Consider the following 20,809-nt stretch of genomic DNA (forward strand, 5'->3'; position numbering starts at 1 on the left):
ATAGTACGCAGGTTTTAACACCGTGTTCTGTCTCTTAGAGATGAACGTACTTTGGTGCAAAAAGTGCAAATCAATCCCAGAACTACAGCAAAGGACTTTTTGGAGAAATGTCCTCTGGTCTGATGAAACAAATATAACTGTTTGGCCCTAATGACCATTATGTTTGGAGGAAGAAGGGGGAAGCTTGCAAGCCGAAGAACACCATCCCAACTGTAAAGCATGGGGGTGGCAGCATGTTGTGTGGGTGCTTTGCTGCAGGAGGGACTGGGGCACTTCACAAAATAGATGGCAGGAAAATGATGTGGATATATTGAAACGACATCAGTCAGGAAGTTAAAGCTTGGTCGCAAATGGGTCTTCCAAATGGACAGTGATCCAAGCATACTTCCAAAGTTGTGGCAAAATGGCTTAATAAGGACAACAAAGTCAAGCTATTGGAGTGGCCATCACAAAGCCCTGATGTCAATCCTATAGAAAATGTGTGGGCAGAACTGATTAACTGTGTTAGAGCAAGGAGGCCTTACAAACCTGACTCGGTTACACCAGTTCTGTCAGGAAGAATGAGCCAAAATTCACCCAACTTATAGTGGGAAGCTTGTGGAAGGCTAACCAAAACGTTTGACCAAAGCAATTTAAACAATTTAAAGGCAATGCTACCAAATACTAATTGAGTGTATGTAAACTTCTGCCCAACTGGGAATGTGATGAAATAAATACAAGCTGAAATAAATAATTCTCTCTATTATTCCGACATTTCACATTCTTAAAATAATGTGGTGATCCTAACTGACCTAAAACAGGGAATGTTTACTAGGATTAAATGTCAGGAATTGTGATACACCTTAGCCAAATACTTTTAACCTCAGTTTGTCAACTTACGACTTCAACTGTACTTCAATTGAGTTGTTTCTGTCTAGACAGTGGACTTATAACCTGCAGCATTCAGATGAAAATAATACAATATTTAGTGGCTGCTTTGTGCTTTTAACCTGCCTGTTGACGATTCCTTGTTAATATTGTGATCAACATCATAAGTAATGTAATAATAATAAAATGTGTTTTCCCCCCCTCTGCAGTAACAAAGAACAACCTGTCTGTACATGAGGATAAAAACAGGGTGCCCTATGTCAAGGTAAGTCTCTCTTATTTATGGTCAAGTGAACCAAACACATCAACAATGCATTCGGAAAATATTCAGACACCTGACTTTTTCCTCATTTTGTTACATTACAGCCTTATTCTAAAATGGATTAAATTGTTTTGTTCCCTCATCAATCTACTCCCACACTATCCATAATGACAGAGCAAAAACAACAGGTATTTAGATTTTTTTGTACATTGACATAAGTTTTCAGACCCTTTGCTTAGTACTTTGTTCAAGCACATTTGGCAGCGATTTACCTGCATCGAGTCTTCTTGGGTATGATGCTACAAGCTTGGCACACCTGTATTTGGGGAGTTTCTCCCATTCTTCTCTGCAGATCCTCTCAGGCTCTGTCAGGTTGGATGTGGAGCGTTGCTGCACAGCTATTTTCAGGCCTCTCCAGGGATGTTAGATCGGGTTCAAGTCCGTGCTCTGGCTGGGCCACTCGAGACATGTCCCGAAGCCACTCCTGCGGTGTCTCGGCTGTGTTCTTAGGGTCGTTGTCTTGTTGGAAGGTCAACCTTTGCCCCTGTCTGAGGTCCTGAGCACTCTGGAGCAGGTTTTCGTCAAGGATCTCTCTGTACTTTGCTTCATTCATCTTTGCTTCAACCTCAGTCTCCCAGTCCCTAACGCTGAAAAGCATCCTCACAGCCTGATGCTGCCACAACCATGCTTCACCGTAGGGATAGTACCAGGTACGTGACACTTGGCATTCAGGCAAAAGCGTACAATCTTGGTTTCATTTGACCAGAGACTCTTGTTTCTTATGGTCTGAGAGTCTTTAGGTGCCTTTTGGCAAACTCCAAGTGGGCTGTCATGGGCCTTTTTTACTAAGGAGTGGCTTCCATCTGGCCACTCTACCATAAAGGCCTGATTTGGTGGAGTGCTGCAGAGATGGGAGAACCTTCCAGAAGGACAACCATCTCCACATAGGAAGTCTGGAGGTCTGTCAGAGTGACCATCGGGTTCTTGGTCCAAGGCCCTTCTCCCGCGATTGCGCATTTTGGCCGGGCGGCCAGCTCTAAGAAAGGTCTCGGTGATACTTAACTTATTTCCATTATTAATCTTGAAGACCACTTGGGGACCTAAAGTACTGCAGACATTTTTTTTGGTACCCTTCTCCAGATCTGTGCCTCGACACAATCCTGTTTCAGAGCTTTACGGGCAATTCCTTCGACCTTGTGTCTTGGTTTTTGCTCTATTAACTGGAACAATATATAGACGTGTGTGCGTGCCTTTCCAAATCCGGTCCAATTAATTGAATTTACCACAGGCGGACTCCAAGTTGTAGAAACATCTGAAGTAAAGTCAATGGAAACCGGAATCACCGGAGCTCAATTTCGAGTCTCATAGCAAAGGGTCTGAATAGTTATGTAAATAAGGTATTTTTGTTTTTATACATTTGCAAAAATGTCTAAACATGTCACTTTGTTATTTTGGGGTATTGTGTGTAGATTGATGAGGATAAAGCCTTGGTTTTTCTGATGACTGCCTTGCCTGGTTCACCAACTACTTTGCAGACAGAGTTCAAATCGGAGGGCATGCTGTCCGGTCCTCTGGCAGTCTCTATGGGGGTGCCACAGGGTTAAATTCTCGGGCCGACTCTTTTCTCTGTATATATCAATGATGTTGCTCTTGCTGCGGGCGATTCCCTGATCCACCTCTACGCAGACAACACCATTCTGTATACTTCCGGCCGTCCTTGGACACTGCTATCTAACCTCCAAACGAGCTTCAATGCCATACAACACTCCTCACCGTGGCCTACAACTGCTCTTAAACGCTAGTAAAACCAAATGCATGCTTTTCAAATCAAATCAAATCAAATGTATTTATATAGCCCTTCGTACATCAGCTGATATCTCAAAGTGCTGTACAGAAACCCAGCCTAAAACCCCAAACAGCAAGCAATGCAGGTGTAGAAGCACGGTGGCTAGGAAAAACTCCCTAGAAAGGCCAAAACCTAGGAAGAAATCGAGAGGAACCAGGCTATGTGGGGTGGCCAGTCCTCTTCTGGCTGTGCCGGGTGGAGATTATAACAAAACATGGTCAAGATGTTCAAATGTTCATAAATGACCAGCATGGTCGAATAATAATAAGGCAGAACAGTTGAAACTGGAGCAGCAGCACAGTCAGGTGGACTGGGGACAGCAAGGAGTCATCATGTCAGGTATTCCTGGGGCATGGTCCTAGGGCTCAGGTCCTCCGAGAGAGAGAAAGAAAGAGAGAATTAGAGAGAGCATATGTGGGATGGCCAGTCCTCTTCTGGCTGTGCCGGGTGGAGATTATAACAGAAAATGGCCAAGATGTTCAAATGTTCATAAATGACCAGCATGGTCGAATAATATTAAGGCAGAACAGTTGAAACTGGAGCAGCAGCACAGCCAGGTGGACTGGGGACAGCAAGGAGTCATCATGTCAGGTAGTCCTGGGGCATGGTCCTAGGGCTCAGGTCCTCCGAGAGAGAGAAAGAGAGAAGGAGGTTCCGACCTAGAATATGTGGACATCTATAAGTACCTAGGTGTCTGGCTAGACTGTAAACTCTCCTTCCAGACTCATATCAAACATCTCCAATCGAAAATCTAATCTAGAGTCGGCTTTCTATTCCGCAACAAAGCCTCCTTCACTCACGCCGCCAAACTTACCCTAGTAAAACTGACTATCCTACCGATCCTCAACTTCGGCGATGTCATCTACAAAATAGCTTCCAACACTCTACTCAGCAAACTGGATGCAGTTTATCACAGTGCCATCCGTTTTGTTACTAAAGCACCTTATACCACCCACCACTGCGACCTGTATGCTCTAGTCGGCTGGCCCTCGCTACATATTCGTCGCCAGACCCACTGGCTCCAGGTCGTCTACAAGTCCATGCTAGGTAAAGCTCCGCCTTATCTCAGTTCACTGGTCACGATGGCAACACCCACCCGTAGCACGCGCTCCAGCAGGTGTATCTCACTGATCATCCCTAAAGCCAACACCTCATTTGGCCGCCTTTCGTTCCGGTTCTCTGCTGCCTGTGACTGGAACGAATTGCAAAAATCGCTGAAGTTGGAGACTTATCTCCCTCACCAACTTCAAACATCTGCTATCTGAGCAGCTAACCGATCGCTGCAGCTGTATATAGTCTATCTGTAAATAGCCCACCCAATTTTACCTACCTCTTCCCTGTACTGTTTATATTTATTTACTTTTCTGCTCTTTTGCACACCAATATCTCTACATGTACATGACCATCTGATCATTTATCACTCCAGTGTTAATCTGCAAAATTTTAATTATTCGCCTACCTCCTCATGCCTTTTGCACACTGTATATAGACTCTCTTTTTTTTTTCTACTGTGTTATTGGCTTGTTAATTGTTTACTCCATGTGTAACTGTGTTGTCTGTTCACACTGCTATGCTTTATCTTGGCCAGTTGCAAATGAGAACTTGTTCTCAACTAGCCTACCTGGTTAATTAAAGGTGAGAAAAAAGAAAAGAATAAGGCTGTAACCTAATGTGGAAAAAGTCAAGGGGTCTGAATACTTTCCGAATGCACTGGTAAATGGTACCATAGATGGATCCATGAAACGGTTGGTTGGTCAGGTGGATGAAATGGTAAGACATCTGTAGATGTGTGCGTCTTAAATGATACCCTATTCCCTTTGTCGTGCACTACTTCTGGATTTGTGGACGCTGGTCAAAAGTAGTGCACTTTATATAGGAAATAGTACTACTTCGGATGCATCCTATTTGTGGGTTGGAGAAAGTCAAAGCACTTTACAATACCGATATAACTTCCTGATTATCCGCAACTTTAATGTCAATGTTATCTAAGTTTTTCATCATAATCGTCTCTTTGTCTACCATGTTAAATCACAGTGGTTCCTTGGTTCCTTGTGTCCCCAGGGGTGTACCGAGCGCTTTGTTTGCAGCCCCGAGGAGGTCATGGATACTATTGACGAGGGCAAATCCAACCGACACGTGGCCGTCACAAGTGAGTCAGTCCAACACTGGGACCGTTTCAGTCCCGCCTGCTACTCATGGGTTCATTATGATCCTTAGCCTGCATCTCCTGATCTACCAAGCCACGTCCTAAATGACACCTTTTTCTCTTTATAGTGACTATTTTTGACCAGGGTCCATAGGGGTGTGGTCAAAAGTAATCCACTATTTAGTGAACAGGGTGCCATTTAGGATGCAATTACACAGCCGTTGCATAATTAGGACCAGGCGTTTTCCTGACCAGGAATCATGAAAATCTGTAGACACAAGTTAATATACACAGTAATACTTGTACTAAGCTAGTTTTCTCTTGAAAATAAAACATTACTGAGCAGTCCTTTCAACTGAAAGTGAAAGATTATGACAATGATGCTAGCAATCAAATATGTTCTTAATGTAGACTTTTATAAATACACATTAATTCATTAGATTCCTCACAGAATCATGGCCATCAAGTTCTTTGTTTCTGTTAGCAATATATTTGTTATATTGTGTTAACGTATGTGTGTTTTTATAGACATGAATGAGCACAGCTCCAGAAGTCACAGTATCTTCCAGATCAACGTGAAGCAGGAGAACACTGCTACAGAGCAGAAACTCAGCGGCAAGCTCTACCTTGTCGATCTGGCCGGTAGCGAAAAAGTATGTCTACATCCTTTCTTTCTCTGTGCCTTTCTGTGTCTGCGTTTTGATCATTCACTATTTTCCAGAAGTGTGCAATTGCCCAATTCGGGCATGGATTTTTACAATGGTGGTAACTCAGTCCAGCCAGTGCTTATACCAATCCTTTTAAATGCATGACAAGGAGAGTGCAGGTGCACACTTGTGGAAAATGGGGATGGAGCATAAGCCTTTTCATCCTCCGTATACGTTTCCTCTGGTTCCTCCCTTTGTCTCCATCTTGGTGTTCCAAGTTCAACACATTCACTTTTGCACAATGCCTGCTTTCTCCTACTGTAGATATGGCCTAGCAGGCAGCTATTGATCTGAACATTTGGTCATAACTAGCTAGTCTGCCACAACTAGCTAGTATCTCAAGCTGCCTGCCTCAAAGTACAGAAATAGGAGATCAGATCCTGTCCTATGAGCAGTTCTGGCTCGGAAACGGCTACTTATGCCACATCTTTAGCATGAGGGTTGAATATTTTCCCGGTATTTTACAAATGTTCCATCTTGAAAATAAGTTGTTTTACTCCTGTTTTTTCCCGCCAAAACCAGAGAGTTTGGAAAGTATTCAGACCCCTTGACTTTATCCACATTTTGTTACTTTACAGCCTTATTCTATAATTGAATAAATTGTTTTTTCCCTCATCAATCTACACACTACCCCATAATGACAAAGCGAAAAAAAAATATTTGTATAAATTTAAATTGAATGAAAAATGAAATACCTTTATATAAGTATTCAGGCCCTTTGCTATGACACTCGAAATTGATCTCTGGTGCATCCTGTTTCCATTGATCATTCTTGATGTTTCTACAACTTGATTGGAGACCACCTGTGGTAAATTCAATTGATTGGACAGGATTTGGAAAGGCGCACACCTGTGTGTGTGTGTGTGTATATATTTAAGGTTCCACAGTTGACAGTGCATGTCAGAGCAAAAACCAAGCCATGAGGTTGAAGGAATTGTTCCTAGAGCTCTGAGACAGGAGGCACAGATCTGGGGAAGGGTACCAACACACTTCTGCAGCGTTGAAGGTCCCCAAGAACAGTGGCTTCCATCGTTCTTAAATGGACTATGTTTGGAACCATCAAGACTCTTCATAGAGCTGGCCGCCCGGCCAAACTGAGCAATCGGGGAGAAGGGCCTTGGTCAGGGAGGTGACCAAGAACCCGATGGTCACTCTGACAGAGCTCCAGAATTCCTCTGTGGAGATGGGAGAAACTTCCAGAAAGAGAACCGTCTCTGCAGCACTCTACCAATCATGGCTTTATGGTATAGTGTCTAGACGGAATACACTCTTCAGTAAAAGGCACATGACAGCCTGCTTGGAGTTTGCCAAAAGGCAATAAAGGACTCTCAGACCATAAGAAACAAGATTCTCTGGTCTGATGAAACAAAGATTGAACTCTTTGGCCTGAATACCAAGCGTCACATCTGGAGAAGCGTGGTGGCAGCATCATGCTGTGGGGATGTTTTTCAGTGGAAGGGACTGGATGACTAGTCAGGATCGAAGGAAAGATGAACAGAGCAAAGTACAGAGACAACAACCCTAAGCACACAGCCAAGATAATGCAGGAGTAGCTTCGGGAAATGTCTCTGAATGTCATTGAGTGGCCCAGCCAGGTCCTGGACTTGAAACCCATCAAACAGCTCTGGAGAGACTTGAAAATGGCTGTGCAGCGACGCTCCCCATCCAACCTGACAGAGCTTTAGAGGAACTGCAGAGAAGAATGGGAGAAACTCCCCACATGAGCGTTGATTATTGATCATGCAGAGAGAAGACTGCAGAGAAACAAGATTTAGTCATAGCATATCATTTAAGTTCCATTTCACGTCATGCTGTTTATATACAGTTTATATACATTTATTATTTACTGGTGTCTCGCAGTTATTTGTCCCGGAAAAGTGTTTTGGGCGGTAAATATCGATAACTGGGTTCCCGCCATTCAACCCTATTTAGCACATATATGTTGTTACTCCTTACTCACACGACAACAGCAGTAATCTGATCATAATCCAAAGGATGGCACTAACCTCAAGCAAAGCCTTTCACATGCTTCGTTTCCCTTTTTCGTTATCTGTTTTTGTTTCAAATTAATATCAATATTTGTAGTGTTCTGTATCTTTAAGATTTCTGAGTTAGATATGGAACCCAACCAAATGGCTCCCTTTTTCCTATATAATGCACTACTTTTCATAAGAATAGTGCACTAAATCAAGAATAGGGTGCCATTTGGGACAGATGCTGTTTCTTAGAATTTTGGGTGATGTAATGCCCTGTGATAGTCTTGTACCAGTGTTGTCATGAGGGCTTGTGTGTTGGATTGTGATCTCTTAAAAATTGTGTGTCTAGGTGGGTAAAACTGGAGCTGAGGGAGCGGTGCTGGAAGAAGCTAAAAACATCAACAAATCCCTGTCTGCGCTGGGCAACGTCATCTCTGCCCTTGCCGAAGGCTCGGTGAGATAACATAATACCACTCTGCTCCCTCTGGGCTGGGGAGAATGACTGTAAATGACACCCTATTCCCTAAATAGTCAACTTCTTCTTAACCAAACTCTGGTCAAAAGTAGTACACTATAGGGTGTCATTTGTGACGCAGTGTCAACAAACAGCTGTTCTAACAGAAGGGAGAATATCAGCATATTTTTCTAATGAGGATATTTTCAAGTTAGGAACGAATGATAAAATATGGGAGGAATCAAAGGAGTGTCTCATACACAAGTCATACACGCATATGTCTAAACACTTGTAATCTAGGTTTTCAGTACCTGTGCACGGTACAATTTACTCTTGTATTACAGAGTTCAGCCCAGGTTTTCAGTATTATTCTCCGGAACAAAGTGATGAGTGTTTTTAGATTGAAGCTCAAGTCCCTCTCCCCTCCTTTCTCCAGACCTATGTCCCTTACAGAGACAGTAAGATGACCCGTATCCTGCAGGACTCTCTGGGTGGTAACTGTAGGACCACCATGGTCATCTGTGCCTCGCCCTCCGCCTACAACGAAGCTGAGACAAAGTCCACACTGATGTTCGGCCAGCGGTACGTACAGGATACTCTCAGCCCCTGGACTGTAAACGACCCACAACCAGTCTCAGCCTCTGTACTTAACTATATATTCGTGGGTTTTCTCAACCCGGGATCCCCAATCACCTTTAGCTATGTACCCCTTAACCGATTGCAACTACTAGACCTATGTTTAGCCAACATTTTATTCATCTTCCCAATAATCCTTTTCGAATAGTCCTCATACCCCCAGGGGTACTTGTAACCCCAGATTGAGAACCACTGCTGTATATGACCAAGAACCACCATTGGGTTGTAAGTTTTGTAAATGGCAATTGAATGTTGGTACATTGTTAGCAATGGCTGTTATGGTCAGTCTACACAGTTTATGCTTTATAGGAGGGTTGGTTGTTTTGGCAACAAAACCGATGCGTGTGCAACTATGGGGTAAAACAGATGGGGTTGGCTTGGATTGTTGAAATATAAACTATTTTGTCCACAGTTTTTATTGAAAACATAAATACATTGGCATAATGAGCACTTGTCTCTCAAATACATAATTACAGTGAATTTTAGCCATATTAGAGTAGATATAACATCAGAAATGATTTCAAGAACAAGACAAAACTAGCTGAAACAAGCCACCTACAATTCCCCACATGGCAGCTTCTTGTCATTGTTGCTAGCTTTCTGGCCATCCAGAATCATAACACACGGACTTCTGCCCCATTTGAATTGCACGTATTGTTTTCTTGATGTCAGCTAATCCGCTTTATGGGTGGTTGCCAGTGCCACACCCACTCTCAAAGGTGACACTTTGTTTTGTGACATCAGAAAGTTAACTGTTGTGTATGTGTGTGACAGAGCTAAGACCATTAAGAACACAGTGTGTCTGAATGTGGAGCTGACGGCAGAACAGTGGAAGAAAAAGTATGAAAGAGAGAAGGCGAAGAACACAACCCTGAGGGGCACCGTCACCTGGCTGGAGAACGAACTCAACCGCTGGAGAAATGGTATGAGAGAAAAAAAATATAGAAACCATAAATCGATATTTAGTTAGTGTTCAAAGATTACTGATAATTCCATGAATCACGCTCATGTCTGTATTTTAGGATTGAACAGGGTTGTAATTAATTAGTGTACTGCACACCGTAGCAAAAGTTTTACAATGTAAACCGTGTTTAGAGTAAACTGCTTCCGTTGCAAAATAGTTTGCTACGGTATGCACTAATGACGACAAACCAGGAAGTAGTCTACATGTTGAAGATAACACAGAAGTTTACTTTTGTTTCTAACCCTGTCTGTCTCCATCCTCTCCATGGCTCCCTCTCTTCCTCTTTCCCTCCCTCTGTGCTGCCCCTATAGGTGAGAGTGTGCCGGTGGAGGAGCAGTTTGACAAGGAGAAGGCTAACGCTGAGGTCCAGGCTCTAGACAACGTGGTGAACAATGAGAAGATGGCCCCCTCACCCAACATTCCAGGGGTTAAACTGACCGACGCAGAGAAGGAGAAGTGTGAGGCTGAGCTGTCTAAACTCTACAAGCAGCTGGATGATAAGGTGAGGTAGCAGAGCCACTTGGCAACTTGCTAGACAGACAGTGTGACCTTGTACACTGAGGTGCCAGAAAGATTTTCATGAGGTAGTCATTTAAAGGTAGATTCAGTGCGATGACGTAGATGCACAATTTCCGCAGCAACTAAGAGCGTTGAAGTGCAAGGTTCTACTTGTCTGCTGTTTTGTTCCCGTAGCTACCACGTTGTAGCAGCGATAAGCAAACCTGTGCACATGCGCAGATACTCTGTGTGAGAGTGAAGTCTTGCATCGTGCTCATTGTAATATCTGTGGTCCTGCTCGTGGCAACGCCATAATGCTGAGTCTACCTTTAAAATATGTTTTGCTGATGATTTGAGATGAGAACACTTTGGTATTAACACACCCCTCCCCCTCTCTCTCTTCTCTCCATCAGGATGATGAGATCAACCAGCAGAGCCAGCTGGCAGAGAAACTAAAGCAGCAGATGCTGGACCAGGAAGAGGTGAGACCCCTTGCTACCACAAACGCATATACGCACGCCGCGTTCCTCCAGCCCTCCTGCTCTGTTAACAATGCCATTAGTCTGCCTGTACAGGCCCGTCTGAGGGGTCAGACTGTTAGCTGACGGTTAGCCCGGACACAGCAGGATTAAAGAGGCACCACTCAGCCTGGGTAGAATCTAACACTCTCATCTCAGCTTTTGGTAGGCTGGATTTTAATTACAGATGAATATTCTGAGTAGGGAATTAATAACAGGTGTGGGTCTTGTTCAGTAGGGCACAAAATAGCATAATGTTCTGCTATTGAAAGTACCTCCCACCTACCTGTTTCAAAAGTTTTCTCCCTACTGAACACAATCGCAGGTTAGCTTTTAACAAGCGAGAGCTTCACCTTTCCCCCCTCATTAGGCTTTTACAAAGCCAGAGAAGAAACCATATCAATCAATTACTTAGGCAAAGTGAGGATATTTGATTATGTTTACATATTATTTACATACTACTGATTTTCCTGTAACCCTGACCTGATGCGCCCACTTTAGTTTTACGCTGGTGACAGTTTAATGAACTTCCTCATCAGACTAAAGAGAGGCTGTGGTAAGTTGGTCAGCCTGTGTAGTTCTCTTCTTCAAAGGTACAGATTTAAATCAGATAGTGACTGTGTCCCAAATGGCACCCTATTCCCTTTATAGTGCACTACTTTTGACCAGGCCCCATAGCACAGGAGGCTGCTGAGGGAAGGATGGCTCATATTAATGGCCAGAACAAATGGACTCAAACAAATCAAATGTTATTTGTAACATGCGCCGATTACAACAGGTGTAGAGACCTTGCAGTGAAATGCTTACTTTACAAGCCCTTAACCAAGAATGCACTTCAATAAATAAAGTTTAAATATTTACTAAGTAAACTAAAGTAAAAAATGTTATAAAAAATAACAAAATAAAATAATAATAAGGTTATATACCAGTACAAATTCAATGTGTTAGTCAAGGTATTATTAATTATTAATTGTTCAGCAGTCTTATGTCTTGGGTGTAGAAGCTGTTAATGAGCCTTTTGGACCTAGACTTGGCGCTCCGGCACAGCTTGCCGTGCGGTACCAGAGAGAACGGTCTATGACTTGGGTGACTGGAGTCTAAGACAATTTTTTGGGGCCTTCCTCTGACACTCCCTAGTATATACAGTTGAAGTCGGAAGTTTACATACAGCTTAGCCAAATACATTTAAACTCCGTTTTTCACTATTCCTGACATTTAATCCTTGTAAAAATGCCCCGTCTTAGGTCAGTTAGGATCACCACTTTATTTTAAGAATGTGAAATGTCAGAATAATATAGTGATATATTTCAGCTTTTATTTCTTTCATCAAATTCCCAGTGGGTCAGAAGTTTACATACACTCAATTAGTATTTGGTAGCATTGCCTTTAAATTGTGTAATTTGGGTCAAACGTTTCCGGTAGCCTTCCACAAGCTTCCCACAATAAGTTGGATGAATTTTGGCCCATTCCTCCTGACAGAGCTGGTGTAACGGAGTCCGGTTTGTAGGCCTCCTTGCTCACACACGCTTTTTCAGTTCTGCCCACAAATTTTCCATAGGATTGACGTTGGGGCTTTGTGATGGCCACTCCAATACCTTGACTTTGTTGTCCTTAAGTCATTTTGTCATGCTTTGGGTCATTGTCCATTTGGAGGACCCATTTGCGACCAAGCTTTAACATGATGTCATGAGATATATCCACATAATTTTCCTACCTCATGATGCCATCTATTTTGTGAAGTGCACCAGTCCCTCCTGCAGCAAAGCACCCTCACAACATGATGCTGCCACTCCCATGCTTCACGGTTGGGATGGTGGTGGTCGGCTTTCAAGCCTCCCCCTTTTTCCTCCAAACATAACGATGGTCATTATGGCCAAACAGTTCTATTTTTGTTTCATCAGATCAGAGGACATTTCTCCATCCCCATGTGCAGTTGCAAACCGTAGTCTGGCTCTTTTATGGCGGTTTTGGAGCAGTGGCTACTTCCATGCTGAGCAGCTTTTCAGGTTATGTCGATATAGGACTCGTTTTACTGTGGATATAGATACTTTTGTACCTGTTTCCTCCAGCACCTTTGCTGTTCTGGGATTGATTTGCACTTTTCACATCAAAGTATGTTCATCTCTAGGAGACAGAACGGGTTTCCTTCCTGAGCGGTATGACGGCTGTGTGGTCCCATGGTGTTTATACTTGCATACTATTGTTTGTACAGATGAACGTGGTGCCTTCGGGCATTTGGAAATTGCTCCCAAGGATGAACCAGACTTGTGGAGGTCTACCGTTTTTTTCCGCTCAGGTCTTGGCTGATTTCTTTTGATTTTCCCGTGATGTTAAGCAAAGAGGCACTGAGTTTGAAGGTAGGCCCTGAAATACATCCACAGGTACACCTCCAATTGACTCAAATGATGTCAATTAGCCTATCAGAAGCTTCTAAAGCCATTACATAATTTTCTGGAATTTTCAAAGCTGTTTAAAGGCACAGTCAACTTACTGTATGTAAACTTCTGACCCACTGGAATTGTGATACAGTGAAATAATCTGTCTGTAAATAATTGTTGGAAAAATGACTTGTGTCATACATAAAGTAGAAGTCCTAACCGACTTGCCAAAACTATAGTTTGTTAACAAGAAATTTGTGGAGTGGTTGAAAACTAGTTTTAATGACCTAAGTGTATGTAAACTTCCGACTTCAACTGTTGGTCCTGGATGGCAGGAAGCTTGGCCCCAGTCATGTACTACGCCATACGCATTACCCTTTATAGTGCATTATGGTCTCATGCCGAGCAGTTGCCATAGCAGGCAGTGATCCTACCGTTCAGGATGCCCTCGGTGGTGCAGCTGTAGACGCTTTTGAGGATCCGAGGACCCGTGCCAAATATTGGGGGGGAGAAAGGGTTTGCCCTGCCCTTTTCACAACTATCTTGATGTGTTTGGACCATGATAGTTTGTTGGTGATTTGGACACTGAACTTTAAAACTCTCGACCTGCTCCACTACATACCGTCAATATTAATGGGGGCCTTTTCGGCCCTCCTTTTCTTGTAGTCCACGATCAACTTCTTTGTCTTGCTCACACTGCCAGGTCTCATCGTTTTTGGTGATCAGACCTACCACTGTTGTCGAGAGCAAACTTAATTATGGTTTTGGAGTTGTGCTTGGCCATGCAGTCGTGGGTGAACATGGAGTACAGGAGTGGACTGAGCACACACCCTTGAAGAGGCCCCAGTGTTGAGGGTCAGCGTGGCAGGTGTGGTGTTGCCTACCCTTACCACTTGGGGGCTGCCCATCAGGAAGTCCAGGATACAGTTGCAGAGGGATGTGTTTAGTCCCAGGGTCCTTAGCTTAGTGATGAGCTTTGTGGGCACTATGGTTTTGAACGCTGAGCTGTTGTCAATGTACAGCATTCTAACCAAGGTGTTTGTCCAGGTGGGAAAGGGCAGTGTGGAGTGTGATTGAGATTGCGTCATCTGTGGATCTGTTGGGGTGGTATGTGAATTAGTGGGTCTAGGGTTTCCGGGAAAATGGTGTTGATGTGAGTCATGACCAGCATTTCAAGCACTTCATGGCTACCGACGTGAGTGCTACGAGGCGGTAATCATTTAAGCAAGTTACCTTTGCTTTCTTGGGCACAGACTATGGTGGTCTGCTTGAAACATGGAGGTGTTACAGAGTCAATCAGGGAGAGGTTGTGAATGTCACCGACCACACTTGCCAGCTCGTTTGGATCACACGTCCTGGTAATTCGTCTGGCCTTGTGAAGGTTGACCTGTTTAAAGGGCTTGCTCACGTCGTCTACGGCGAGCATGATCACACAGTTGTCCGGAAACCATTTGTTTGGCGTATTTGATATTGATATTCCACCCATTCTGCTCCAACCATTACCATGAGCCCGTCCTCCCTGGTTAAGGTGCCACCTACCTCCTGTGGCCCATAGGGCTCATAGGTCTGAAGTAGTGCAATATTTAGGGAATAGGGTACCATTTAGGACTCATCCACTGTGTCGTTGTGATTCAGATCCTTAGAGACTAGTATGAGGTTCATCGCCAACACTCAAGGTTTTGGCTCTAGCTAGCTCACATAGATGGAGATGAGAGAAGAGGTGTCCTGGGATAGCTGCGATACATTTAATTTTTAAGCAGCAATCTGCAGTTGCTACATCCGTTTTTGGAATTTAAATGTAATGATATATATAGCCATTCAATCTTGGAAAAATATAATTTATACATGCTTAGTTTGACTCTTACCCCATCAGAACCCAAACTAAGTTTTTTATTCCTTTGTTTGTAAACAATGTGAAGGTGAATAATTACATTGTTAGAACTATACATATTCTTGAATGGTCAGTCCTTGTATCCATAGCTCTGTCTTTGAATTTGTGTTCCTTCTCCAGCTGCTGGCCTCATCACGTCGCGACCACGACAACCTGCAGGTAGAGCTGAACCGTCTGCAGTCCGAAAATGAGGCGTCTAAGGAGGAGGTGAAGGAGGTGCTGCAGGCCCTGGAGGAGCTGGCTGTTAACTATGACCAGAAGAGCCAGGAGGTGGAGGACAAGACTAAGGAGTTTGAGGCTCTCAGCGAGGAGCTTAACCAGAAATCGGTGAGAAGGAAGCCATTTTCCAATAGGTCTAACTTTTTAAAAATGTCTTTCATTCCTCTCTACTTTCAACCAGAAATTGGCGAGAAGTCATTCATAATCTAAACCCAAGAGATTTTAGGAATGTGAAATCCTATGATGTACTTATGTCGTATGCCAACTACTGACACTAGGTAAGAAAGCCTGCTGGTTTTCACTGATTTGCTGTTCACTCAGCTAGTGTTCCAGGTGTAATTCAGTCCAGGATTAGAAAGGGAGGATGAAAACCAAAAGTGTCTGGAACTGAACTTGTCCTTTGTTGTCGTCCTCAGAGTATCCTGGTGTCCATCGACTCTGAGCTGCAGAAGCTGAAGGAGATGACCAACCACCAGAAGAAGAGGGTCACTGAGATGATGTCATCGCTGCTCAAAGATCTGGCTGAGATCGGCATCGCTGTGGGCAGCAATGACATCAAGGTAGCATCGTCATTCCTCGCCATGCCAGCCAATCGTGGAAGCGAAGCCCAGTATTGGGGTACTTTTTGGGGAATCCTGAAGAGTGGGAGTTTGTGGCTCGTGTACTGTATATACCAATTAACCTCATCCCAAACATTAGTAACTTCATCCTTAACTATGCTTTGGGTACACTATATCTGATGCATGTCTTTTGCGCTATGACATTTGAGTCTTACATTTGTGCCTTTACACCCCCCCCTTCTCCAGCAACAAGAGGGCAGTGGACTGATAGACGAGGAGTTCACGGTGGCACGTCTGTACATCAGTAAGATGAAGTCGGAGGTGAAGACCATGGTGAAACGCAGCAAGCAGCTGGAGAGCACTCAGGCCGAGAGCAACGAGAAGATGGACGAGAACGAGAAGGAGCTGGCCTCCTGTCAGCTACGCATCTCGCAGGTAAGCATTGTCACCTGGGATAGAGGGCTTGAGAGAAGGTGTCATGGGGGTGGCTGTCGTTCAAATCAAAATGTAGTCACTTCTCTTGGTCGATTTTTATTTCAATTCAGTGAATTAAAAGCAATGAGGAACATTGGGATCCGGATTACAGTTTACTACTTGATGGAATCGACTCCAACCCTGGTTCAATGCATTGCTCCATTTTAATTCCCCCTCAGCACGAGGCTAAGATCAAGTCCCTGACAGAGTACCTTCAGAACGTGGAGCAGAAGAAAAGACAGCTGGAGGAGAACGTAGACTCTTTGAATGAGGAACTAGTCAAGATCAGCGCTCAGGGTGACTACAAATTATTTTATTTATCCTATCCAAACAGGAAGATCCCATCCCTCTTTTGCTTTGAGGACCTTTCCCCAACAAGGCACATCACAAATTCCTTATTGAAATGTGTATTTTGATGTTATTTCTACAAAACCATGGACACATTTGACACCTAGCTTTTCAACAGTCTTCCACCATCTACTGGTGAAAAGGTTGCTGACACCCATCTCATGTTTCTCCCCATGCAGAGAAAGTTCAGGCTATGGAGAAGGAAAATGAGGTCCAAACTGCCACCGAAGTCAAGGTATGACCAACAGTGGATTTCTCCAGACAGGCTATTCTTTCAAATCTTAATAACCGATCATTTCGATTATATAAACTTTTTGTTGGTGATCATTTGTATATTTGTAGAATATTATCCATTATTGTATGTTTGATTCCTGTATGTGCCAAATACACTCAATATATATCTTTGTTAACGTTGACATCTATAAAAGTTTCTGCTTAAAATACCATATTTTGTGTTGGTACTCCTTTCTAATGTATTTGTTGGTAACTAGTTGTATGTGTTTGTTGCTAGGAGGCAGTTGAGCATCAGATCCAGTCTCACCGTGAGGCCCATCAGAAACAGATCAGCAGCCTGAGAGATGAGCTGGACAACAAGGAGAAACTCATCACTGAGCTCCAGGAGTATGGGAACACATAACACACACACACACACACAGCGCACGCATGCGCAGACACACACACAATTCCATGAGGCCCATCACACGCACGACATATGCAACATGTCACATTGTTAGTGCAACATTGTTAGTTAGTTGCTGGCTTTGTCTCACTATCTCTATTTGTCTCTCTCTCTCTCCAGTCTGAACCAGAAGATCATGCTGGAACAGGAGCGTCTGCGGGTGGAGCACGAGAAACTCAAATCCACCGACCAGGACAAGAGCCGCAAGCTTCACGAGCTCACGTACGTAACCACCCATCCAGATGCCTTACCCAGTTGCCATCGTACATACACCATCTATATTCACACACTATCATTTGTTCTTAAATGATTAGCCCGGATAAATTAGAATAAACTAATCACCAATGTCTGCAAGCATATGAAAAGCTGTGATGTGGCAATGCAGAATCACTGATCTGGTTGTGTGTGTGTGTTTTACAGGGTGATGCAGGACAGGAGAGAGCAGGCCAGACAAGATCTGAAGGGACTGGAGGAGACTGTGGCTAAGGAGCTCCAGACTCTCCACAACCTCAGAAAACTGTTTGTTCAGGACCTGGCTACCAGAGTCAAGAAGGTACAACACAGTGTTAGCTTTTTACAAGCTTTTAACTTGAAGAGCGAGAGCTGCACCCCCCCCCCAGTGAACAACCACAGTATAGCCTCCACATGGTTAGAAGTATAATTTTGATATCATGGATGGTCAGTCCTTGTATCCATAGCGTGGTCTAGCTTTTTAACAAAACAGTGGCGGGGTATGCTTTTATTGTTTGAAATGCAGATTTCTCCTTTAAGTCATACCCCGTCTCTTATCAGCTCTGTTGCATCACAAATATGACTTTTTTTTCTTCTACGCTTGTTGTTTTCATACCACAATTCCGCATTGAAAGTGTATGGGTCCGTGAAAAGCACAATTTGGTATGTTAATTACTGTTTCTCAATGGTTATTTAAAACTCAAACTTGGCTTTAATGGTGCCTTTCACTGAAAATGTGAGTGTTTGTGTGTGTCGTAAATGCAGAGCGAATGACAAGTGTAATAAAAGTAAATGTTCTGTAATAATGTATGTTTTCTGCAGAGCGCTGAGATGGACTCCGATGATACAGGGGGCAGTGCTGCTCAGAAACAGAAGATCTCCTTTCTGGAGAACAACCTGGAACAGCTTACAAAGGTCCACAAACAGGTAAACAAACACACCTTAATACATATGTTGTTAGTGCTCCCATGGCAGAGAAGTATCCTGCTGTGATTGAATGGTGTGGTTTATTAAAGTCAGTAAGCCAGTACAGACCACAGCCCTTTTAATGTAATAGAAGACGCAGACATGCCAAATTATTCTCAAGATACGTGTACTCTTCTGTCAATACAAATATTCTTCAGAAATTGAAAAGATACAAGAGACCACTAATGTGACTGAAATAATTAATTAGTTACGGCATCTCTCTCTCTCTCCTCTTGTTCTTCTTCCTCTAGCTGGTGCGTGATAATGCAGACCTGCGCTGTGAGCTTCCTAAACTGGAGAAGCGTCTGCGTGCTACGGCTGAACGGGTCAAGGCCTTGGAGTCGGCCTTGAAGGAGGCCAAAGAGAACGCCGCACGCGACCGCAAACGCTACCAGCAGGAGGTGGACCGCATCAAAGAGGCCGTCAGGGCCAAGAACATGGCCAGGAGGGGCCACTCTGCTCAGATCGGTGAGGAACATACACATATGCATGCATAAAATCACACACATGAATTCGCACACACACAACTATATATACAAAAGTATGTGGCCACCCATTCAAATTAGTGTATTTTGCTATTTACGGTGAAATACACTAATTTGAAGTGGTGTCCACATGTGTATATATAGTGTGTGTGAATTCATGCGTGTGATTGTGTCTCTATGCCTGCATATGTGTACATAGTTACGAGATTACGTAAAGGATTGTTTCCGTCACATTAGTGTTTCACCCTGTAAAACACACACACAACAAGATCAGTGATTCCCCGTTGAGGGTGTATAAAATTGAGCACACAGCCATGCAATCTCCATGGCTATAAGTGCTGTTATTGTGAAGTGGAAATGTCTTGGGGCAACAAAGGCTCATCCATGAAGTGGTAGACCACACAAGCTCACAGAACGGGAACGCAGAGTGCTGGAGCACATAGCGCTTAGTAATCGTCTGTCCTCGGTTGCAACACTCGCAACCGAGATCCAAACTGCCTCTGGAAACAACATCAGCACAATAACTGTTTGTCGGGACATGGGTTTCCATGTCCGAGCAGCCGCACAAGCCTAACATCACCATGCGCAATGCCAAGCGTCGGCTGGAGTGGTGTAAAAGCTTGCCGCCATTAGACTCTGGAGCAATGGAAACACGTTCTCTGGAGTGATGAATCACGTTTCCTCATCTGGCAGTCTGACGGACAAATCTGGGTTTGGCGGATGCCAGGAGAATGCCCCACCTGCCCCAATGCATAATGCCAACTGTGAAGTTAGGTGGAGGAGGAATAATAGTCTGGGGCTGTTTTTCATAGTTGGGACTAGTTTCAGTGAAGGGAAATCTTAACTCTACAGCATACAAGCGAGCAAGGCCTAATCGCCCAACATCAGTTGCCGACCTCACTAATGCTTTTGTGGTTTGGATGGAAGCAAGTCCCCTCAGCAATGTTCCAACATCTCGTGGAAAGCCTTCCCAGAAGATTGGAGACTGTTATAGCAGCAAAGGGGTGACAAACTCCATATTAATGCCCATGATTTTGGAATGAGCTGTTTGTCGAGCTGGTATCCACATACTTCTAGTCATGTAGTGTACATATTCACACACTGTTTTAAAGGTTAAATGCTAGCTTTTTATTCAGAGAAATCTTTCCTCTGTTTTGCCTGATTATAATCTAGGACTGATGCTTTTATTGGTCTGTAATACTGGTACATGTAAATGCATAACATTTGTACATTTGGTAATTTAGCAGACGCTAAATAATGACGACAGTAGTGTTCCTTTGATGGTATGTAACCAGTTCTGTGCCTCTGACCTCCCCAGCCAAACCCATTCGGCCTGGCCAGCCCCCTGTGGCGTCTCCCACCCACCCCAATGTCAACCGGACAGGGTTCTTCAACAGCCAGCCCACCGGCATCAGAGGAGGAGGGGCCAAGCAATGAGTGGATAAGTAAGTCAAGGGCCTTTTCTCAATTGCATACTCCTCTCGCCTCCATCTCAAAACCCATTGGAAGAGAAGGTCAAAGGCGAGGGACCACTGGCTTTCTCATCCAATAGGTTTTGAAAAGGAGGCAAGGAGAGAGGACGCGAAGAGTTTCAATTCAGATTCTTCCAAGGCCTCTGTGTACTGAGCCAACCTAATGCATTTCAGGGAGTTCTGTTCGGACTGGAGAAAACATTTTGAAACCGGAAGGCACTGCCTGAATGTG

At 43.9% G+C, this 20,809-nt stretch overlaps 1 protein-coding gene across 2 annotated transcripts in view; it reads left to right on the forward strand.

The window, feature by feature from the left end:
• LOC139367233 (kinesin-1 heavy chain) overlaps positions 1–20,809 on the forward strand; it is a 44,045-nt gene that overhangs the window by 20,949 nt on the left and 2,287 nt on the right. Inside the window, exons 6-24 of one of the 2 annotated variants that reach the window (XM_071105457.1) lie at positions 1,077–1,132; positions 5,037–5,124; positions 5,650–5,774; positions 8,154–8,258; positions 8,695–8,840; positions 9,669–9,817; positions 10,170–10,360; positions 10,770–10,838; positions 15,264–15,470; positions 15,779–15,922; positions 16,169–16,357; positions 16,576–16,693; positions 16,924–16,979; positions 17,256–17,365; positions 17,544–17,645; positions 17,844–17,976; positions 18,477–18,581; positions 18,872–19,088; positions 20,424–20,554. In XM_071105457.1, the coding sequence (XP_070961558.1) occupies positions 1,077–1,132; positions 5,037–5,124; positions 5,650–5,774; positions 8,154–8,258; positions 8,695–8,840; positions 9,669–9,817; positions 10,170–10,360; positions 10,770–10,838; positions 15,264–15,470; positions 15,779–15,922; positions 16,169–16,357; positions 16,576–16,693; positions 16,924–16,979; positions 17,256–17,365; positions 17,544–17,645; positions 17,844–17,976; positions 18,477–18,581; positions 18,872–19,088; positions 20,424–20,542 (2,429 nt within the window). In that variant the 3' untranslated portion in view covers positions 20,543–20,554. The remainder of the gene's footprint in view (positions 1–1,076; positions 1,133–5,036; positions 5,125–5,649; positions 5,775–8,153; positions 8,259–8,694; positions 8,841–9,668; positions 9,818–10,169; positions 10,361–10,769; positions 10,839–15,263; positions 15,471–15,778; positions 15,923–16,168; positions 16,358–16,575; positions 16,694–16,923; positions 16,980–17,255; positions 17,366–17,543; positions 17,646–17,843; positions 17,977–18,476; positions 18,582–18,871; positions 19,089–20,423; positions 20,555–20,809) is intronic. The other variant, XM_071105458.1, reaches the window with a different exon arrangement.

The sequence above is a fragment of the Oncorhynchus clarkii genome, chromosome 15 (genome assembly GCF_045791955.1).
Source record: "Oncorhynchus clarkii lewisi isolate Uvic-CL-2024 chromosome 15, UVic_Ocla_1.0, whole genome shotgun sequence".
Classification (NCBI taxonomy): Eukaryota; Metazoa; Chordata; class Actinopteri; order Salmoniformes; family Salmonidae; genus Oncorhynchus; species Oncorhynchus clarkii.